The sequence below is a fragment of the Oreochromis niloticus genome, linkage group LG15 (genome assembly GCF_001858045.2).
Source record: "Oreochromis niloticus isolate F11D_XX linkage group LG15, O_niloticus_UMD_NMBU, whole genome shotgun sequence".
Lineage (NCBI taxonomy): Eukaryota > Metazoa > Chordata > Actinopteri > Cichliformes > Cichlidae > Oreochromis > Oreochromis niloticus.
This window is the reverse complement of record NC_031980.2, coordinates 37,223,194-37,243,128: the sequence shown is the minus strand read 5'-3', so window position 1 is coordinate 37,243,128 and position 19,935 is coordinate 37,223,194. Positions and strand designations below refer to the sequence as shown.

At 39.5% G+C, this 19,935-nt stretch overlaps 2 protein-coding genes across 3 annotated transcripts in view; one reads left to right on the top strand and one right to left on the bottom strand.

Moving 5' to 3' along the window:
* apc2 (APC regulator of WNT signaling pathway 2) overlaps positions 1-19,935 on the top strand; it is a 42,148-nt gene that overhangs the window by 9,869 nt on the left and 12,344 nt on the right. For both annotated transcript variants that reach the window (XM_019346229.2, XM_019346228.2), the window contains exons 2-7: positions 3,107-3,268; positions 8,457-8,547; positions 9,931-10,285; positions 10,968-11,076; positions 11,220-11,333; positions 12,143-12,217. In XM_019346229.2, coding sequence (XP_019201774.1) covers positions 3,128-3,268; positions 8,457-8,547; positions 9,931-10,285; positions 10,968-11,076; positions 11,220-11,333; positions 12,143-12,217 — 885 coding nt within the window. In that variant the 5' untranslated portion in view covers positions 3,107-3,127. The remainder of the gene's footprint in view (positions 1-3,106; positions 3,269-8,456; positions 8,548-9,930; positions 10,286-10,967; positions 11,077-11,219; positions 11,334-12,142; positions 12,218-19,935) is intronic.
* Positions 12,224-16,575, bottom strand: LOC102080923 (probable E3 ubiquitin-protein ligase TRIML1). The gene is made up of 5 exons (XM_005457310.4): positions 15,937-16,575; positions 14,260-15,077; positions 13,840-14,002; positions 13,701-13,738; positions 12,224-13,402 (listed from the first exon to the last, which is right to left on the bottom strand). The coding sequence occupies exons 2-5, from the start codon at positions 14,981-14,983 to the stop codon at positions 12,843-12,845; spliced, it is 1,485 nt and encodes a 494-aa protein (XP_005457367.1). The 5' UTR covers positions 14,984-15,077; positions 15,937-16,575; the 3' UTR covers positions 12,224-12,842.

Genomic DNA, 19,935 nt, shown 5'->3' with positions numbered 1-19,935 from the left:
CAAATGCATAAAAAAATTACATACATTTGTTTATTGTATTAAGGCTTTTTGACTTTGTCAGGAACCTCTATTTCTACAAAATAAAACAAAAAAAAATATTTTCACTAAATTATAAAATGCCCTATTTGAAATTATGACCTTTGTGTTGTTAGGGTCGGTTTCGACCCAGGTATAATATTATGAGTATAAAGCAATAATTAAAGCCAAAACTGAAATCATAAGTGAACTGTCAGCTAAAACACTGACAGCAAGCTCCTCTCCTAATCATATGAGCTTTAGGGGATTCTTATTTTGCGTGTTTTTCCAGTACACCTGCACGAAAACAAAACAAAATAAAGACGGGCATGTCAAGACATGTGAGGTGAATTCACTCATTTGAGTGGCCATTTGACTTCCAGAGGGCACATTTACAATTTCCAGCATACAAAAATGAGAAGAAGATTCACAGTGAGCCAAGTTCTGGATCATATTGTTGGTGAAAATGAAGCAGAGGACACAGAGCAGCACAGCGATTCAGATCGGCAGGTTTCTAAGGAGGAAGACAATGTGGAGTATCATCCAGAAGACACAGACACATCTGATCAGAGGTGGAGGTCGCTGGTGCTGAAGCTACTCCTGCTGAAAGATTCAAGTCCAAAAATGGTAAGATCTTTTGGAGCTCAGCACCTCATGAAGTACATAGCAGGGCAGCTGCTGCAAATGTAATCAAAATGACCCCTGGAATCACAAGGTTTACTCTGACCAAAGTCAGTGACATCAAGAGATGTTTTGAGCCATTTATGCCATTGTCACTAAAAAGAATCATCATTACTATGATAAACCTTTGAAGGAAAAAAAGTCCATGGCGACATGTGGAAAGATATTGATGAGGAATACCTGGATGTGTTCTTCTTCTTGCTGGAGTGTACAGATACTGCAATGAGACCACTGATAGTTTATGGGACGCATCGACAGGCAGAAATATTTTCTGGGCAACGATGTCACTTCACACATTTGATATCATTTTGATTCAAGAGACCTCAGATTTGACAACAGAGAGACCAGACCAAGGTCTGACAAGCTTGCTCCCATCAGAGATGTCTGGGTGAGATGGGTGCAGCTTCTTCCGCTGATGTTCATCCCAGGGCCAGAGGTGACAGTGGATGAACGTCTTGTCCACTTTTCGAGGAAAATGCCCCTTCCGGCAATACATACCCAGTAAGCCAGGGAAATACGGCAGAAAAATCTGGGAACCCTGTGATGCAAAAACCAACTATGCCTGGAATGTACAGATTTTCAGAGTCAAAGCTGCGAGTGGCATCCCTGAGAAGAACCAATGAAAATGTGTGGTCCTTGATATGACCACTGGACTGCAGGGTCACAATATCAGCTGTGATATTTTATTTTAATTTTTATTTTTTTTACCAGATATGACCTCGGACAAGAACTTCACAAAGGAAACTTCACAAAGGTGTAGCTGTATCACTGGGAAGTGATAAAAAGCCCACAATTACCCATGACTATAACCAAAACAAAGGAGGAGTGGACTTTTTCTTTTTTTTCAGTTTATATTAAAGGTCTACTGCTGAAAAAAAAAACATTTTTTTTGTCTTTTCTTGATGTAAATATCTATGGGTCGAAATTGACCCGTAACACCATAGATGTCATTTTAGTTATTAATCTTAAAATGAAAAAAATCTATAAAACAGATTTATTTAAGAGATGTGTCCTATACCCCTAAGTAATAGTCAGGTAACACAAAAACCTTTTATTTATTAATATGATTCACTTGAGGTTAATTTTACTATTTTTTTTAATTGAAATCGAGGGGTATTGTGACAAAAAAAGACCCAGAGGCCCACACCAAAGGTATTAAAACCAACATTTTCATGGATGAGGAAGCCTTACAAGGTAACCAAGAGATGAGAAACAAATTGGATGATAACTTATTGTTTTTAGTGTATTTTATAGCTGATTTAATTCACGGGTCAAAACCGACCCGTTAACATAAGAGATGATAACAGAAAGCTAACACAAGAGGAAGGTTAAGAAGTAAGCTAACCTAATATTCACACATTTGTAAATGAATCTGCAAACTTAGATGTTTCAGTAATGTGTGCGTACACTTATATGTTTTTATGAATTTAGCTTCTGAAATACTGGCATTAATGTTTAATACCAGTTCCTACCCATACTTAAAGTGTAGGTACAGAAAACACAGAGCCATTTTACTGTTTCTCTATCTAACTTTTGAATATATATTTTATTATTAAATTAACCTTTTTCATTTAAATGTAAATATATAAATCTATTTCATCAGACTACATTATTTAAGCAATTTGTTCAAAGGTTATGTTTATTTTTTGGCATTTGTGTTATTGCAGCAATATATATTATCTTCTCTTGTCTTATAAATAATGCAGTTAGGATACTTTATAATAACAGAAGTCTAATTACAATTTGAGAATGGGAAATATAGTTTTTTCTTTACCTCTAAAGTCACTACTTTAAATTGGGACTTTAAAAAATGTATTCTTAAATGAAACTTGCATTTTAGGTTAAAGAACCCGTAATTATTTCTAGGTACTGAAAATTACACCCTTAAGTCAAACAAATGTATTTTGCTTTATTTGTACCACTTAAAAATCATTATTGTTGAAGAAAAAGATTTAAATCTTTTAAGTCAAAAGTGCTTAACTGATATTTTTTTAAAAAAAATCAAAAAGAAAATTTTAAAAATGATGTTTCCTTAATGAGATATTTGTAGCTGCACATAATTTAGTTTGAGGCAGTTTTTAGGAGACGTGGTTGTTTTATGTGCGACACAGTGGTGAAGAGTACTGCAGAGGTCTAATGCAGAAATATGAGACGTGACTGAGTGGAAAATTTCAAGCTCGGGCTGTTTCAGGATCAGCTGACTGGAAAGTGGAAAAAGCCAGAGGAGAACTTAGATAATATGTTATCTAACAGGAGCGTCCTGCCCGGAGGAGGAGAGGAAGCCAACTTACCCATCACTCATACTTTCACACACTCCTCCCGTTCAGCATCAGGTAGTTGCTGCCTGTGTGATGTCATCAGACCTGCCTCCAGCTTTTAACCATCCTCTTATGTGTGTGTGTTCCTGCAGGAGGCGCTGCAGAGTGTGAAGATGGCCAACGCCGTGGCTTCCTACGACCAGCTGGCCCACCAGGTGGAGGCGCTCCGAAAGGAGAACTCCCACCTGAGGAGGGAGCTGGAGGATAATTCAAACCACCTGTCCAAGCTTGAGACCGAGACATTCGGCATGAAGGTCAGTGGCGATCGAAGCACTTCGAGCCGCTCTGCAGCCGCTGGTTCCACCCGTAAACTGCATATAAATGATGGGCGTAGTTAAAGTCAAGGCAGACCAGGAAGCGTCTGAAACCGTTCTCATTTTAATGGCCAGCAGGGGGCGACTCTTCTGGCTGTAAAAGAAGTCTGATTGTGCTGAAGAACTCCGGGAAACAAACATTAAACACTTACCAGCTGAGTTTATGGTTTCAGATACTTCTAAAAATTATAAGCATAAAATGAATTATGCTAGAGTAAACAAAGACCATAAAGCAGGAGATGATGTAGGGTGTCTTTGGATCGACAGGGTGCTGCCATGTCAAATATTCCCGTTGCTCTTGAAGTCTACTTCCAAACAGGCGAGATGGTGATTGTTATAATGCCCAGGAGGAGATTTCAAAAATAAGACTTCCCTTACCAGCGGGTGACTTCAAGGTGGTTTTGTCTTTTATCTGTGGTTCCACCTCATTTCATATTCCTCTGTTTCAGGGGCGGATCTAGAGAAATTTTCTCAGGGTGGGATGAGGGTGGCAAAGAAATCAAATGGGGTGGCAAAATCAAGGCTTTTTTTTCAAACACATATGCAGGTGGTTACATATGGTTAAAATAATTCAAATGCAGTAAGTATACACGTTTTTCATATAAATATAGTCTATAACTTAATTATTGTCTGTAGCCCACATAATTACACACTTTAGTTACATAAAACATACAGCCTGTATAATAAATAAATATGTAGCCCAATAAGTATAAAATCCAGAAAGCTACACAACATGGGGCGGTTCATTTACAAACACAAGTCTAACTTAAGTTTCACTGTTATTTGTTAGAAAACAATCACATTGTTACAGCTTAAATTACACAAAATGTCAGAAATCTGCACTGTCATGAACAAAAATTTAAACCTAATGTTTCATGATTTGTTGGATTAACCCACTGAGGTCTGAAATACAACCGGCCATTTTTGACTCCTTTTGAGTTTACGTTTGTATTTCACCCTCAGATTGTTTCATTTTATTTTTTCCCCCTTGCCTTGTTTGATATCATTCTTTTCAGCTCAACTGAATTTAGTTGTTTTTGTCACTGACATACTGCATTAGTATTACTGATCTGAAATCACACAAAGAACTTAAAATCCTAGTAGTATTTTTTACTGTGAAAAAAACCACAGACATGTTGAGTAAATTTTTATAACTTGAAATGCAAATATAAATTGTACATTTTGTAAACATATACAACTATTTATCTAAAAATGCAGCCAATACACCTGCCATTTTTTCATTTTGTACAACCATTTAAAAATATTACTAAAACTAAAATGAGAGAACAATCAGGTGTTGCAATAAGATGCCCCACAAATGATGTGTGCCAGTAAAAAAAAAAAGTTTGTCCACCAAAAGACAGAGGAGAGCAGCACAGGGACAAACCTGCAGGCCTGACAACAGCAGGAGGTGTATCACTCCGGTGGTTTTCTACTTAGTGACAGTGTTTACACTGCAGTGTGCCTCTGTGACATTTATTAGTGCCCTCACTGACTCACAAAACAAAACGACTACACAACAGAACAACTACACAAGACAACACAACACACTAAGTATACACTCCACACTAAACGTCACAAATCTCCCACATCTAAAAACTCTCTCTCTCTCTCTCTCTCTCTCTCTCACTCGCTCGCTCTGTCTCGCTGCCGTTACCGTCACTCTAAAAACTCTCCCCTTTTCCTAAACAACTAAATCCTACGTGTTGACTTTTTTTTTTTAATTGGTCGACATGGTGCATTTTTCCACCGATAGGAAACAGGTGGCTTTTTTTCCTTTCTTTACTGTTTTCGCGCTGTCCTTAGAAAACGCTTAAAACACACACACACAAAAACGTGACGACAGTATTTAGAAAAAAGCGTGGCTTATATATATTATCATAACTCTGGATTTACTGGCCTGTAATTAAAATTAAAAAACTTTGAAGTCCGAACTTTCAGCGTGGCTGCAGCTTGTTGCTATGTCAGCTTACATCAGTCATGTGATTTGGAGGTGCAGCGTGTCCGTGGACCACGGAGGGTTAATAACACTCACCTTCCTTCCATTTCCACAGTGTAACATCCACCCACCTGTGTAAAAAGCGAAATTCCCATGGTGTTGTTCAAAATGTGCTCTGGCACAATCATAAGCATCGCTTGCTACTGAAAACAAGAAAAAAGCCGGACCTGATATGGGCTGAACCATTTGTTAATGGTGGAGGGGGGGACACTATGCAATATATTCAGTTTTAGCAATTATATTCACTGTTGACTGTAACTACGCTCGAACTGTTAATGCTATCTTATTTTAATAAACAACACTGTCATATGCAAAACTGGGGTGGTACTTGCCACCCCATGCCACCCTTCTAGATCCGCCCCTGCTCTGTTTAATGCTAAATAATTATTTTCTGTAAACTTATATTTAATAATGAAATTACAAAGTTAAACTTGCTAAACTATATCTAATATTTTTAATGAGTTTGATTTTAAGATTTTAAGTTCCGTTTATCACAATAATAATGTGGCTGACACAAACTCCCGAGCTCCGCATGAACTAACTGGTCTGCCCTAGCACACACAAACGAAATAAATAAAAAATCTGAAATGTCAGTAAGCAGCTGGGCTGAACATAATGAAAAATGTCCATAACATGCTTCCAGAGTCACGTGTACTCTTCTTAAGCTTGTTTATTTCATATTAAGATTATTTTAGGATTATTTGTTCAAACTGCTAATCCTGATGTTAAAAAATAAATTTTTAAATTCAGATTCTCTTTCATATTTTTGAATTTTATAGCCTGTAATCAGACATCTTAATCAAATCAGCCATTTCTAAATTCACACTGAGAGCGAGAAGGCTGTAAATCAGGCCAAGACTCAAAGGCTGCTGGATGTAAATCCCATCAGCTGCAGGCACACAGACACACATGTGCATGTACACATGTACGCACTGACTCACGTGTCCAGATGCTGAGAGCAGCTAGATTATGAGGCAGAGCTCAGCAGGTTTTAGTGTCAGAACCAGGACAGAGAACTGAGAGAGCAGACATACACACAGCTGGAGTTCACTGCTGCACCAGATTCACCTGTAGCAGGTGAGTCGACTGATAAAAGCACCTTTAATATCCAAACTGATGGATTACAACTAGCTGATGAGAAGGAAGGACTGCTTTTTATTTCTATCGGTGATGAGGTGACCTTTTATCTGCTGCTTTTCAGGATTATTAGATTTTTATGTTTATTAATCTGAACTCACCAGTCAGGATAAAAATAGAGATAAATCAAAAAAATCATTTTGTCTAGTTAGTTTGAAAAAAAATCACTTTGGTTTAAAGCATCACAAACAGTCATCCGATATTTCTGTGTGTCATGTAGCAACTAATGTTTATACTGCAGTCATTTTAATATATTCAGTTTAATACCTGTAAGTAGTAACTTCATGGTGGTTTAACCACAGATCTCATGAGATTCAATAGCTGAGTTTTATTTATTTTGGTCTTTGTCAACTGCAGAAAACAACCAGAGCTTTAACTGAGACTAACTGCTCCTGCTTGTACACGGAGGATAATCTTTGTAGACCATAACAGAAAATGTTTTTAATACCACAAAAATCCCTGCACTGCTCGCACTGTGCTGATTTCATTCATTTGTCTCTGCGTTCCTGGAATATGCAAAAATAACGTCCATGTAACAAATGGGATTTGCTGGATTTTGAATATAAGCTTTAATTCATACAGAGAAACACAGAAGACATGTTTCTCTGTGTGCACAACTCAATCTATACAAATACCAAAATGACACAAAAACATTTAAAATACAAATTTGTAATGAAAATGTTTTTTAATGTATACATAAACAACAAAAACACAAAAAAGGGTTAGTCAGTTCTTTCAGTTTCTTCATTTCCAGAAGCAATACAAAGTAGGTCACAGAATAAAGCCTGACTTTAAAAATGAGGAAAAATGGCTACTGGTGATGTTTGAAGCTTCTTTGTTGCAAACTGTTATCAAATCTAATAAAATAATCCTACTGAAAGAAGCCCAATTTAAATATACCTTACAGGCTACAAGACCAACAGTAATACACTTCACAGAAGGACCCCAAAAGGCTTATGTTATTATACATAAGATACTTTACTGCTTAATTGCTCTTTCCCTATGGAAGTTTTATACTGACCTTAAACACAAATCCAGCATAAGAATAATTACATCTAACATTCATTTAAAAACACTCACCACTCAACGTTACAATTAATCCCTTTACTGTAGCGGGTGTTCAGAATTTTTGTAGTAGATGAGACCAAGAAGAATGAGATGAGGAGGAATGTCACGGCCAGGCGGCCGGTGTGGTTGCGAAGCTGACCCCAAAGCCCACGCGGAGGAGAGGAAACTAAGTATAACAAAAAGCAAGACGTGTATTTAGGCTGATGAAAAAAATAGCCGAACAAGGCGAGACAAAACAAAGATGGAACTAAACTAAAACCTAAACTGGAAAAACCAACACTATGAAAATGAGGACAAGAGACAACAACATGAAACTGAACAGGAACATGCAAAAACATGACTGTGAAATAATCCAAACAGGAGTACAAGCAGCAGAAAACAAGACTCTGTGAGCATAAGCTGACATGAAGACAACAGACAACCCGACAAAGAACAGAAGGAGACAGAGGACTTAAATACACACAAGGGTATATAATGAGGGAAGTGGAAACACCTGGGGAGACACAGCTGGGGCTAATCTGACATAACGAGACAAAGGAAGCAAAGCAGAATACACAGACTTTCAAAGTAAAACAGGAAACACACAAACACAGAGGCAAGGATGACAAGAAAGACAGAGAACAGAGACCTGAAACGTGGGACAGGAAGGCACAGAGTAGAAATAACACCGAACACAGGGAAGGCACATAAACACAACCTAAAGACTAGAAATCAAGAAATACTAGAGAATTCAGGGAGTTAGAAATACAAAACAGAACCCAAAACACTGGCAGAGATAAACCAGGATGAAATCAAAGATGAATGATAACAAAAAACACTGGGTCTCAGACCCAGGCCCTGACAAGGAAGTGACCTTTTGACCTGGAAATGTATATTTGTGGAGGTTCACCTGGATACATTTATGTTGTTTTCTTTTCTTCTTAGGAGGTGCTGAAACAACTGCAGAGTAAGCTGGAACAGGAGGCGGGAACCCTGGCATCGTCTGGAAGGAGCGACGTGCTACACCAACTTAAAGGTCGAAATCTGGCTTGACTTTTTTTTTTTTTTTGTAATTTGAGGATTGTTTCTGCCTGCGGACCATTTTCTAGGAACCATTTAAGGAACTTGGGATGATCACCCCCAGAAAGTTCCCCTCATATTCAACAATGTTATGACTTAGAACAGAACCAGGTTCAGATTTGCTGGAGAAACCTCGTCTCTTTTTTCTGGATTTAGAAAAATGGTTTATGTTGACAATAATTTGCTTTAAAATCCCAGTAAGAGAAGGTGATAACTGTCTGTTTAGTCACTGTACATCTGGAGACTAAATTTCCCCCTTAATTGTTGTAATTTTCTTTTTAATTTCTGTCCCGGTTGAACCTACCTGACTCTACTGGTGTGTGAAGCTGAGAGCTCAGAGCCTCCAGTGAGACTAATCATCACTTACAGAGAAAGGAGATTGACTCATTCAGCTAATCTGATTGGCTCCAACAAGCCAGGCCTCATTCAGTTAAATAGCCAGTTATTGTCAATTACTTTGTCTGGACAGGAATTTGTTAATTTCCAGCTGACAGATGTGTTTATAGACTTCAGCTGTCTGTCAACTCAGCTAGACAACTGAAATTAAATCAGTCTAATTCATGAACATAAAACTAACAGTTTAGCTGCATTAATGCTGAATTTAGGGAACTTTACTTCAAACGTAACCATACAAACTTAAAAGTGGTGGTCCAGTTAAAAAATAGAGTTTTAGTATTATTTATGGTACTGGTAACCAGTGAAAGCCAGCCGGGGTTAGACTGATGACAGATTTTATGACAGAGCATTTAAATAAAAAATAGACTTTTGCTAATGACAGAATATTTTTGTTTACACATTTTTGGAGATGAGTCACACAAATTTAGCATTTAAACACCAAAACATGCAAAGAAAACAGATTAAAGAAAAAACAGAGATTTGCTGTTAAACTCTGAAAAAAGTGGAGACGTTTGTTGTTTTCTTTCCTTAAATATAATTTTAGATCACAATAGGTAAAATGAAGACAAGCCTATCACCTGCATAGAAATGACCTGATGTCAACAAAACCACACATAAAAACACAGACCCCTGCAGAGGCAATTAAGGTGCAAATAAAATAAGTAAAATTAAAAAACTTAATGATTAAACACTTTATAAGTTCTTTAACAAAATAATTTTATGCAGAAATATTGCAAAAAATGTGAATATAAATATGCTGAAGAGTATTATTGACGAATAAAAGATAGTGACTGTAATTCTAAAATAAAATGCTGAATATCCCGGGGCTGGTGTTACATCATAGGCAGAAATTCCAATTTTAAATAAACCAGATTTAAAAGTAGAGCCTGAGTTGTTGATCTGATGGCTCTTGACCCTCCTTCACCTCCTCCTCCTCCCTCAGAACTCCACATGGACCTCACCAATTACTACGAACTCAAACATCAACCTCATAACCTGAGGCTGCTGACAGGCAGCCTAGGAGGGGCGGGGCCAGGTGTTGGCGGAGGTGCAGAACTAGATGATCACCTAGCTCTGGCCCCGTCCTCGTGCTCCTCCTCCTCCTCGATGGCCGCAGTAAGCAGAGGCAGGAGTCCTCACCGATCGGCATCCTGTCAAAGCACAGTGTCTGCCGGGAAGACTGCCGCTGTCATCCTGCCGCATCACTTCCTGGATGGAGCCCCGCCCAAAATAGCTATGATCACTGGAGCAGACGGACGAGTGATTGACCATCACCTGGACGAGCTGTGCAAGGAGAGGTAAGCTGATTAACGGAGGCACCTCAGGGTGGGAGGTCACATGGGACTGATACAGTCAAGTTCATGGACCCAGAGCCTTCATTTGAGTAGACTTTACAGATGACACGATGTGTGTCATCAGGGGAAGAAACTGAGGCGAATTAACTGCAAAGACACACAAGCGTAATGACTGCAAAGAGACCATTTTATAGTTTTCCGTTTTGAACTTTTTCTCTACTTTAAAATACCAAACAGAGTAAAAAAAATCCATATAAAACAGAACAACACATTTTAGATACACATTTAGTGGATAAAACAAATTGTTGATTGTTTTCTAGCTTAGTTCCTCCTGCATAGGCCTTCAAACTGGAGATAAGCTTCAGAGATTAACTGCATGTTTGAGGAGGGTTAACTTTTGGTATAAATCCTTAAAAAACTAAGAGCAACACTGTAACAACTATTGTGTCTTTAGAGAGCTGATTAATCACCTATTTTTAAAGATTTAAAATAGTGAAATGTATAGTAACACAATATAAGTAGTGTTTAATTGTGAAATGTCAAAAAAAAAACGTTGTTTCTAAAAGGAAATTAGACCTGCAGGCTAATGTAACTTGTTCAGTGGTAGTTAAGATGAAGAGGTTTTCATCTGATGTAGCCACCAAACGAATGGCAATATAATAATAACGGTTACAACTATCTACAGGGACCTCCTGCTGGGGGAAATTGACCGAGAAGAGAGGGAGCGCTGCTGGTTCTTCAGCCAGCTTGAGGAGCTGTCACAGAAACTGGCCCAGCTGCCACGCATCGACACGGTGAGAGCTTTATTGAGAAAATAAAGGATATAACCACAGAAATGCAAACTTTGAGTGTTTTTACTCATATATGGACTTGTTATTTTGTCCAGTAATCAGAGAAACCTTTGACCTCTGACCTCGGTGTGTTTCTGCTGCTACAGTTTTCACTACAGATAGACATGATCCGGCAGAAGCTGGAGTTAGATGCTCAGAAGATCCGGTCTGTGATGGAGGAACGCTTCGGCACCAGTGATGAGGTGGTTCACAGGACGCAGGTGAGTTTGGTCAATTCAGTTTCCTAAATAACAACTGAAAGAAGCCAAACATTGGACATTGACATTTCCATAGTTTTATGAAGTCAGTTTTTGAAGTTTGGCCACTGCTGTAGGCCAGATTTGGATAAACTATTTTATCAGTAATAAGTTACCAGCTATCTGAGTTTGGCCCAAACGTGTAGGTTCATCACACAAACACACACCTGCCAGTCAGTCCTAAGTAACCACCAGAATTTCTCACACATCTGTATATTTACTATAATTAACCTCACAGTATGCCAGATTATCTGTCAGATAACTGCACTAAAAATGTGTCATCAGCAGTATGAATACGGCAAAGAGGTCAACTTCAGTAACTGCCAGCAACTGGATGTGAGGCCTAGTAGGCAGTCAGCTGCTTTAACCACCTGTGTTAGCATCCACACCACACTCAAAGAGTTCACATGTGTAATGAAGCAAAGTTAAAGCCTCCATGAATTTAAACAGCTGCTGTGAACAGGTGTATTATAGTAGGCAAATCTCTCAGAAACCCCACATCAAATATGACTCTTGATGAAACATGTGATACATACAGCATTGTTGTTATTTTCTTTTTTAACCCTGGATATCACAGTAATACAAATGAAGTGAATTATTGTGAGAACCCTAATCCACACAGAGGGTTAGTCGTGGGTGAACAAAATTAGAATAATTAGATTATAAACTACAGCGACTAGAGATTTCTGCCAATGAGATGTGTCAGCGACAACTGCTGGTGAAAAAAACATCTGGATGCATCTGAAATGTGTGTGTCTGTGTGTGTGTTGCAGAAGCGTGTTGCTCGTCTAGAGCAGCTGGAGAAAGAGCTGCAGGAGGCACAAGGGAGTCAGGAGAGCCAGCTACAGGTCAGATATACTGTACACTCTAACACACACACAGCAGGGTGTGAATCTACAGGTTATTTATGCATTAAATGTGTTAGTGGTGAATTCTGTAGACGCTTTAATTGGATGCAGAGACGTCACATGGCGGCTATAAGAGCTGTGATTGGCTAAGGCTTCTGGTGTCTGATGCTGGTGGATTTTTTTCTTGTGGGTGACCAACAGCAGAAATATGTAAAAATCTGTTGCTAGAAAAAAGGAGGAAAGGTTAGTATTCATGATTGCTGTGATCTAATGTCGTGATTTTTGAAAAGATATCAGCATAAATTCAGACAGAATAAGGAGGTCGTGTTTATATCAATGTAGTTTGATGTTTCATTACATAACGTGTTATTTGCAAAGCTGTGGGTATAGTTTTTGCATCTCTGCTCTCACTGCATTGTCCAACTCCTGAAACCCCGCCCCCAATCTACCTCTGAAGCCCCGCCCCATCATCCCCCTCCCCTGAAAATTTGCCCTCAGAAGTTCTCCTACAGCATGGAGGGAGACTGCATTGGTCCAACAATGAATAACACTGATGAATAACTCCACATGATGCTCTCAGCCATGAAAAAAAGTCTAATTTGGGTATCATGGGGTCATCCTGTTGTCACTTTAGTGCATGTTCCCACTCTAACTCCACATGACAGAGAGACACTGAGCCGTTGTATGCCCACACCCAGAACCCCGGGTACAGCGGCTCAGTAAAGGTGCAGCTGAAAGTGTGGAGGTGGACCATCATGTCCTGAGAGACGCAGTAGAAGGATAGAGCACCAGCAGGCCAGTTTAGATAGATACCAATTCTGTGGGTGAAGTTCTCGGGTGAGAGCGACTTTAACCTCTTTCTGTTGTGACATGGAGTGTAGCTTCCCTCTGTGCACTCCAGAGTCCAGGAACGCTCATTGTGTCCCAGCAGGCAGTTCACCATGTCTCCATCTCTAGAGATGTTGTTGTAGGTGACACCGATGTCAGCACCACCACTCCACTCCACCTCCCAGTACACCTTGTCGAGCAGTCCCTCCCTGCACAGCACCTGAGGGCAGTACTCAAACCGCTCCGGATGCTCTGAGTATTGACGGTCTGACCAGACGCGAGTTGCCTTCCTGTTACTGTCAGTTAGAAGGATCTCAGAGTTGGCAGTGTTGGGGTCAAGGGTCAGGTAGTAGGCAACTGAAGGTGAAATGGGAGAAGGTGATTAGCCCGGGACTGAGCTTGAGACATGAACACCTCATGAACAGCCATTCTCAGAATGCCTAATCACATTTAACAGTCTTCTAATTTACTTTAAAAAGTGTTTTTTAGGCTGCAATACCACCCTGTCAAATATCCCAACATTTCACAGCTAGACTGGAACTATTTTTCAGGGAGAACATTAGCAGGAAATTTTGTAGAAAAATTAAGGGTTTTAAAGTCGCCTTTAAAGACACCGAGGGATTAAAGAAGCAGAGGTAAAAATCTATTTGCTTACAGTTTTTCAGTGCCCACAGGTGTCCTCCTGGCAACTCCCTAAAAGACCAGAAACAGTCACAGCATAAAACAATCACATGTAGCATCTCACAGCTTTGTAATTACTTCTATTTGGAGATGTTTGAAATGGTTTGGCTCACTTGAGGTCTGCTTTGTCGGAGTTTCCCACAGTGATCAAAGTGAGCCTGGACATCAAAAGACACTGAGCTGTTTCTGAAGGTCTATCTTCTTCCTCTTCCTCTTCCTCTCCTGGCGCCGCTGACGAGTCATGTCCCCCCTTCCCGTTCTCACTTAACTGATTAACTGAAGAAAAAACAGGAATACGCAAGACAAGTTTCAAATAGAAAAATAATCAAATGATTTATCTAATTGTTTAAACAACTTCATCAGATTTGATTCATTTGAAGGTGAATGAAGCAAAAAAAAAATTAATTTACCTTCAATTTTCATCATACACACAAACACTCAGAGAATATGACAAATAAATAAAAAACAGAAGTTGTGGTAGAGTTTGACTGTAAACATGTGTTTGGGTTTTTTCATGATAAAGCAGGGCGCACCTTTCTCTGATGCATGCATCGCCTCCTGGATGTGTTGTGTTTCACAGGAAGCCTTCCTCCTCTCAGTTGCCTCCTGGGAAACATTTGCATCCAGCTTGCTGTCGTCTGAGTCGGTCAGCCTCTCCGTCGTATTGTTATTAGTTTCCTCAGTGCTAACTGGGTTTTTGTTCGTAACTCCATTATCCGTTTGTTCCTCTGCCTTTACTGAGAGTGTCTTCCTAACCTCCTGACTATCCTTTGGTTTTTGGGTAATCTTTGAAAGATTACCTCTCTTGAACAGATTCAGGAGGGACTCGTCACTTCTTTCAGCTTCAGTGGCTTTTATCTTGACAGCATTGGAGGAGTCTACCTTTGCAGCACCATCTTTGTCTTCATGCTCCTTTGAAAGGCCGATTCTGAAGATGCTGGAGATGTCTTCTTTCAAATGATTCAAGTCCTCTTTAAGCAGAGTCAGAGTGCTGATCGGCTTTTCTGGTGGCTGTGTTGTTTTAGGATTTGTGTCTTTGTCCTTGAACACTTTCAACAGTCCTTCTTTGAACTGGCTCAAGTCCTCTTTGAAAAGCGTGAGCGGGCTGACCGACCTTTTCTCCGTCTGACTCGTCTTGAGTAAATCTTTCACCTGATCATCCTTACCGTTACTGTCCTCTGGGTGAAGTTTGTCGTCTTCGTGTATTTCAGTCTCTGTCTCATCCTTTTGCTCTGAAGCTTTTTCACTGTGGCTCATTTTGTTGTTCTGCAAAACTCTTTAATCCTTGTGACGTGTTATTCCGTCTTCACAGCAGTCTTTCAGATATTGGTATTTAGGCTGCGGGGATCACCTGTACAATCAGATATGTGTGGAAATTATACATTTTATTTCTGACTGTAGCACTGCTAATAAAAGTGTAATCGTAATGAAAGCCACAAAAGATGTTTTTTTGTGACCTCTGAATCTCTGGGGTCTATTCTAGCCAAATGCTGAACACCCAAATCAGGACAGCTTCTTATAGTTCAAACACACTTTCACACATTATCCAAGACATAAGCTGACTGTCCCCTGGACATTCAAGTATACAATAACATGCAATGCGACTAACAATAAGAAAGTACATGTAAATATACATGCACCAGCACGACCTCGTAATATAGCTTCCATAGTGGCATCTATGTTGCTCTGGCTTTGCATTTTAAGGAGACAGCTGGGATGTTCAAGTGTCTGACCAGGATACCATCTGGATGCCTCCAAAGGGAGATTTTCCAGGTCAAAGTAAGGATTCTAAATCCCTTCTGGTCTGGTGAAAGGGGAACCTGGGGTAGTTTGCTCAGACTACTTCCTCTCTAACCCAATTCTAGCTAAACAATGACAAATAACAAAATACATGTTCTCTAAAAAGGTTTCAGGAACTAAAATGTTTCTTCTGGAAAGAAAAAGAGTAAATGTGCTTTCTCCTGAGCTCTGAATGATAGATATTAATATTCATTCTGCTACATTTAAAAATACGACCATTTCCTGTCTAAACAGCTGATTCAGTCCTTTTAAAGAAATACTTGAATCATATGATTTTCTGAATCCAGATTTCACAGCTGGTAACAGAAAGTGTGTTCATACATAGCCGGTAAACCTCTCGGGTCAAGTTTAGGCTTGTTAGGAGTTAATCCAATAATCTACTCTTAACAGCGTCTCATTGAAATACTCACATCTGCTTCACGTTTCTTCTTTTTTCATTTGCGAACCACGAAAAGATTTAAAAATAAAACACCAAGGCCTCATACACACACACACACAGACACACACTCTCTCTCTCTCTGCTGTAAATCTGTCTCTCCCTCTGATTTTCTTGCGTTTCTGAACTGGTTTCTGGTTCAACCAGTTTGTCTCCATGTTTTCACCTTACTGCAGAGCAGACGATTGGTTGGCTGTGGGGAGTGCTTCCACTTTGGCTGCTTCTGCTGTGACGAAATATGAAGTCAAGTCCAGTTGCATGGCTGTAGTCACATGGTCTGGCGCCCTGAAGCAGAAACTACATGTTGGACTACCACTGACCATCAATATACACGGCAGCCCAGTCCAGTAACATGGCCTGAAATTTAAAACATTATTATTATTTTACCTACACAACTGGTCAGCATCCTTATGCACAACAAATGTTTGACAGCAGCCCACTGGGTGCAACACAAAAAGCAATGACAATGTTTCTTCCCAGACTCGGGACTTTCAGTCTTTGATGTGGAACAAAATACTCCACAAGAAAATCACAGAAATAAGATATTCAGTTTAACAACAGAGCAAAAACTGTTTGTGTCTCAAAGGTACTTTAAACTCATTTCTGATAAAGGTCAGTCAGTGCAGCTTTACAGCTAAACCGAAACAAAAATGATAGAAAAAAAAAGTTTATCAGTCAAGTGTTAGTATTCAGTCAGATGTGAAGTGAGATGTAGCAGTTTGTGTCACTCTCAGTTATATTTTTCTCAATAAAACAAAATCCTGGCATCTTATATTTATGATGCTAAGCATTTTGCACATTGTTTTTCAATACTTTTTAAAAAAAAATGGGATAGCTCATTTTTACGAGCATTAGCCTCCAGACCTGGAAAAAGAAGCCACAGATTAAGTGTCGAGGGCTGCAGTTTCTCTAATGGCGACTTATGGCTGCTTTGAAAAGGAAGTCAATCCCCAAAAAACACCCATTTTAGAATGACCAACTTTACAGCAGAAATAAACACATTTACAGCCAGTTTTGGTCTCTACAGCTAAACTTTCCATCTTAGCAACTGTAACACAGGTAGTGTTTTTTTAAAAATAAGTCACCTGTTTAAATGGGACTAAGGCTTAAACTTGATTCGAGGTGTTGCCTCTTATTCGCACCTGGATGCTGACACGAGCAGCTGTAGATGCTAGCTCTCCACTAGGACTGGCATCAGCTAATTGGAGGCACTGCCTAGACCTCAGTGTGTGTCCAGTGTGCAAAATTATTAAAAATAAGTGCATATAAATGTAACAAGTTAATTATAAGTTCTTTCTAACTGCAGATGGAAAGAAACTGTTTTTGTGCTGGGAGGTATCGGTCCAGATGGACTCAGCCTTCTGCCAAATGAGTGACTCAAAAAGTTGATCCTATGTCCTGCCTGCTGAGTTCTGCAAGCTCACGCTGGTGATTTTAACCTATTTTTCAGCCCAGCAGATACTGCTTACATCTATCTATCTATCTCAAATGTACTTGTTAGTTTAATGGTTCTTTATAACAACAAACTCGGGACCTTTTGATTTGATTTTACTTTTTTCTGACACTAGAAAAATGTATAAAAAATTATATAAGAGTAAAGAAATTCAGCAGCATAAACAAGGATGATTGCAGCAAACCTTAACTTATTTGAAAAACTCTGTAGACCCATCAGTTTATAAGTGATCTGCCAGTTGTGTGTTAATTAGGTGAAAACCTTTCATTTGTGGCTCTGAACAGATTTTAAGCAGCTCCGCTCTCCTGCTCTTCAGCTTCGAGTCGTTGCTGTGCAGAGAAACCTGTTTTTTTATGCAGCTCAGAGCTGCGTTACGATTGGCTGTTGCCAGGCTGCAGGGTTGGCACTGAGCAAGTGTGTCTGAGATAAAGAGAGCGAATCGTGCTTCATTTCTCTGCTCTGCCTCCCTCTGAGAATAATGAGACCACAGTTATGGATACGTGGATGCCAGACAGTACTAACAAATATCACCTCATTAAAAGGGTCGATTCACCCAAATTACAACAGCACCAGCCCTTCTCCTCCTGCTTTGGGGTTCAGGATCTGTCCTGGTTTTATGTATCCAGGTTTAAAGACATCTGTCTCCATAACAACGGTAGAGACAGCAGGAATTTAGTTTGTGCTGCTCACAAATTTGAAACATTAATGTCTTTTTAAAAGGATTTATAACTTTACAGGGAATAAAAAGATTACAGAAAGAGGAGTCAATAAAAATGTTCTGAGAAGTGTGCGTCTTTAATAATATTCTTGTGCCAAAAGCTCAGCGTGACCTGATGGTGGCAGCAGCCTATCTCACAGTCTCTGACTATCTCTGTGAGATGATTGTGCAGCACCTGGATGGCAGGTCTAAGGCAGAGCACCGTGTTCTTTAATGCTGAAAGGTTTCGAAATAGTGTTTCAGTGTTAGATTTATGTGTTTTAGTCTCACTAGAGGTGGTCATCCTCCCTCATAGTGAATGAAAGTGATCATGTTTTATCCTCTGCCGCATGCTGTCGGCCATTTTCTCGTCACGTTGCAGCTGCTCGTGTTGGAGGATGTTTGGATCCGAGCCAAAGATTCGGTCTGTCCAACTGGAGGACGGAAAAATATTCAGGAGGAAAATAGAGATTAACACACACACACACACACCTCTTTGTCTGTAGACAGTCTTTGGCTCACACATCACACCCCTAGGCGTTACCATGGTGATGGGATGAAGGCGGGGGGGGGGGGGTCTTTGATGGGAGTCTCTGAAGGTTTCAGTCTGTGAATCCAAATGAAGCTGTGTGTTTGTCAGCGGATGTCTATCTGTGTGAGGACCAATGTGAGTTTTAGACCTTGTGAGGACACGGGGTCTGGTTTTCACTGCTGGACACACCTTCAGCGAACTCAGGTGTGAAGGGTCAGACCTGGTTTTGTGGTTCATGCTCTGGTTTAGGGGAAGCTCTTAGGAAATAAAGGTCCTCACAAAGATAGTAGAACAAATGGGTGCAAGAAGATTGTGATACGGGCTCTTAAATGAACATTTCACAGCAAAGACATCAAAGATCCTACATCATCCCCATGTCCTCTGTCTAGTCTTTCCTAAAATTTCCCTAAGAAATGTAAATATAAATTCTGCAGATGTGTAGAATATTTAATTCGTTAGTAGAGCATTAATGATAGAGCTTGACATTGATACATCGGCCGATATTCAACCTATTCTGCTCATTTCTGTCTTACAAATCTTTTAATTCTTGGAATCTGCTAGAGTAGCTTTGCATGATTCAAGGTTCAAAATAATCCTTATTTAGCTCCATTGAGCTTACTGCAGCCCTTCAGTTCATTCTCTGTCTGAAACCAGCTGTTTTAGCTCCTCCTCCTTTAAGGCCAACCTCCATGTCATACAGCTTGGCTGCTCTTCATAAACACAAGGTTTGAATAGCAGGGTCTTACCGAAAAGGTTTCCCTTATTATAACATTCATGTTAGCCCAATGACTAATCCTGAACACATCAGCATGTGTCAGCAGCTTATTTAAACCATATATTAACATTTACAGTCTACTGTGTAGTGCCTGTAATTGGTAAATTAATTTTTTCAAGTAGAAGGGTGATGAGTTGCTCTATTTATTTAGAAGACACACCCGCTTTATTTAAAAAAAAAATGCAGGAAAACAGATAAAGCCCAAATGTCTCAGTTTTACAGAAGGACACGACCACAGCTTTCATTTGTGGGGCACTATATAAATGCAATCCATTATTATGTGATGCGATTTGTGCATATCAGGCGATTTGTGCACACATTGTTAAGGTTCTGTAAGTGAGCAAGAGAGATTTTACCCTTTTAGACATTTGTATGCACAGAAAACATTTTGAAAGAGAAAATTATCTGACTTGTGAAGATGAATTCATAAATTGTGCTAAATGATCAGTATTTATTCAGGTTTGGATATATGCATTTGTAAAATAGTTTTACATGTGTTCATATTGCTTTGTATTT